General features: G+C 45.1%; 1 protein-coding gene across 1 annotated transcript in view; it reads left to right on the plus strand.

Moving 5' to 3' along the window:
- Positions 1-2,056, plus strand: part of lrp6 (low density lipoprotein receptor-related protein 6) — a gene marked incomplete at its 5' end in the record, with an annotated part of 65,207 nt that extends 63,151 nt beyond the window's left edge. Inside the window, 1 exon segment of the mRNA XM_080851475.1 lies at positions 541-2,056. Within this exon segment, the coding sequence (XP_080707601.1) occupies positions 541-871 (331 nt within the window). The 3' untranslated portion in view covers positions 872-2,056.
- Between the last annotated feature and the right edge of the window lie 1,098 nt (positions 2,057-3,154).

Raw genomic sequence — 3,154 nt, forward strand, 5'->3', positions numbered from 1 at the left:
TATTTCATTTTTTGTTTTTCCGACTCACTCCATGCGGAGGAATAGTTCTGGTTTTGGGAATGTAATCAGAGCTGTTATTGAACGGCGGCGCTGTTGTTCAGATCTTCTGTGAGGCATTCCTCCTGCACATGCAAACTCTTAAAACGCTCGAGTTGCCCCCCCAACACACACACACACACACACACACACACACACACACACACACACACACACACACACACACACACACACGCACCCCCAACCAGTACCCAAGAGTGGCATTTAAAAGTAGCCCACTGGCCTGGTGTTTCATCCCCTACCCACAGTGCCTTGCAGCAGCACAAAATCTCAGATCTGAGCAAGAACTGAAAAAGTGTTGTTTTTTTGTTTGGTTTTTTTCAGCCCAAAACTCGCAACACTCTATTATTAACACTCGATTGTCTTGCTGTCTAACTTGTGTTTTTCTATCTTACTCTGTGACTCGCACTCAATTTCTCTCTCTCTGTTTCCCCTCTCCCCCTCTCCCCCCCCACCCCCACCCAATCTCCATCCTAACTTCAGGGTCTACAGCTACCGCCACTTTGCTCCTCCGACCACCCCGTGCAGCACCGACGTGTGCGACAGCGACTACACGCCGGGCCGCCGCGCCCCCCAACACCATCGGCCCCCGACAGGCGTCAGTACCGGCTCTGGCGGCGCCTTCGCCAAGGGCTACGCCAGCGACCTCAACTACGACTCGGAGCCCTTCCCGCCTCCGCCCACGCCGCGCAGCCAGTACATGTCGGCCGAGGAGAACAACTGCGAAAGCTGCCCGCCCTCGCCGTACACGGAGAGGAGCTACTCACACCACCTCTACCCCCCGCCCCCCTCACCCTGTACGGACTCTTCCTGAGCCGGCACCTCCAACCCACACCCCCACACACACCCCCCCCAGTCCTCACCTGCCACTCAAACGCCACCCCTGGCCACTGCCATCGCCTCGCTGTACATAACCCCCAAAATGGTGCATCTTCAGACTTTGGTTTCAAAGAAGGACAAGAAGAAAAGAACAAGTGAGAAGTGGGGTGAGTGAGAATGGGAGAGGAGGAGGAGGAGGAGTAGGATGGGGGGGCAGTGCAGTGGATCTGCCTGTCAGACTTGATGGGGATTCCTGCAAAAGTGTGAGGACTGTATGGAAATATTCAACAAGGAAATGCGTAGGTGGTGGCAGGTGGAGATGGCCAGACATTTGTACATTTTAAAGAGAGAAAAAAGAAAAACAAAAGCATATTTATATATTTTCTATACAGCGTTTATTGGTTCTGCCATAGAGGTTTGTATTAAAAGAAATTTGTACACTTTGTTTTTTATTTTGTTTTAGTTTTTTTTTTTGTTTGTTTTTGTTTTTGTTTTTTTTTTTCCTTCAAAAAAAGTTCTATGGAATCGACACACATGATAACGTTGCCTTAATCCAGGAAATACAAATGAAACTACCTTCTTTGGAGGCTGAAGTACTCAGAAGCACACGAACGAACAGAGAATAAGTCTGACGAGCGAGTTGAGAGAGGAAAGCTAACAAAAATAACAAACAATCAAAAGAGCTGTAAAGCTTTTTTTAGTAGCCTTTCTGATACCAAATACATCACACCAATGTGTGCACCACAGGAGCGAGTAGCGAGCAGGGAGGTAGGGAGAGGTGTATTGGAGGGGAGAGGGCGCCCTCTGGAGTCAGCAGGCCCCTACTACACTGTGCCATTCTGCAACAGGGGCAGCCATTTTGTCAGCAGGGTTGCTGTGTGATGCAACTACCAGCTGGGCGATCTGTCACTCACACATTGAGCGTCAGCAAGCAAGAGATAAACTTCTTTCCCTTTTTTTTTTTTTTTTTAATAGTTTCTTTCCTTGTGAGCTGATTTCTTTTTTTGTTTTGTTTTTGTCCCACAGTCCTGCAAATTGTCAGTTTCTGAGCAATAAGTGTAAGTTGCTTTGCCTGTGGAAACTGCCTGGTTCGTTTTTGGCCTTGGGAATTTGAATGGAATTCAATCAATTCAGAATCGCCCCAAGTTAGGAAAGATAGGCAAGGCCACGTAGGAGGACGGCACCCTATGGACTGCATTAGTTCTCAAACCTCAAGACTGGCTACTAGTCTCAGTCCAAGAGGACACACCTGGTTTAAACTGTGTGTGAGTAGGCGATGATGGTCATTTTCTCCCAAGCAATCAACCAAAACTTTCCTAGAGGTTTTTGTTTGTTTCGTTTCTTTTCTTGGTGTGTGTCGGATTACAACTGGTGACCTTGTGACTGTAGGCCAAGTCTCGAAGCACATCTCGTTCCTCACCTCCTGATTGCTTTTTCTGCTGTGCTCACTTTCAAAAAACTGTTTTTTTGTTTTGTTTTGTTTTTAAAGTCACCGAATCTATGAACAAGTTCTTGTGCCTGACCGGATTTTAAAAAAGTTGTTTTAATCATGGGCTGTTTTTCAAGGAAAAAATAGAAAGAAAAAAGGCAATCAATGCCCAGTGGAAGAATCAAAACAGAAAAGAAAAAAAAAAAAAAACATTTTAATATTTTTATACCACATATTGTGTAGAACTCATATTTATAAGCTATAAAGAAAATCATTGTAAATCTTTTCATGGTATCCTTGCAGTACTTTCAGTTCATATTCTCCTCCAGTATATCATGCAGTCTATTTTTCTACTCCGAAAGGGTCTGTCTTTTAAAGTATGAAGACAATCTGCGATGGACCACTTTGTCATGTTTTACATATCCTCGTTTGTCTGCCCTGTTGTGACCTACAACCTTACTGCATGGTCATCTGTCTGTCCAAGGGACCGTTGTGCCAAAACTGAATTCGTACAATCCTCAGACCAGTTTTGTTCTCTCTTGCTCGCTCGCTCTTGATTCGCCTCACCAATCATCATGCATGTGTGAGTGGGTTTAAATGGAAATTTCCAAGGGCCATCTCTTATTATGGGATAGATCTCCGAATGTGGCAGCCTTTTATAATACTAGCAGCTGTGGCCCGTAGGTGACTGCATTGTTTTATTGCCATTGAACAGGCTGCAACACCTGATGAGCTTTCGTACCTCTTTTTTTATTTTATTTTTTATTAGTCTAGTTTTTTTGTTTTTGTCCTCAGTAACTGGACTCGATTAATGCGTTGACCTAACAATCGTGCCCTTCCTATATCTCT

The sequence above is a fragment of the Sprattus sprattus genome (assembly GCF_963457725.1).
Source record: "Sprattus sprattus genome assembly, chromosome: 14".
In the NCBI taxonomy this organism is placed as follows: Eukaryota; Metazoa; Chordata; class Actinopteri; order Clupeiformes; family Clupeidae; genus Sprattus; species Sprattus sprattus.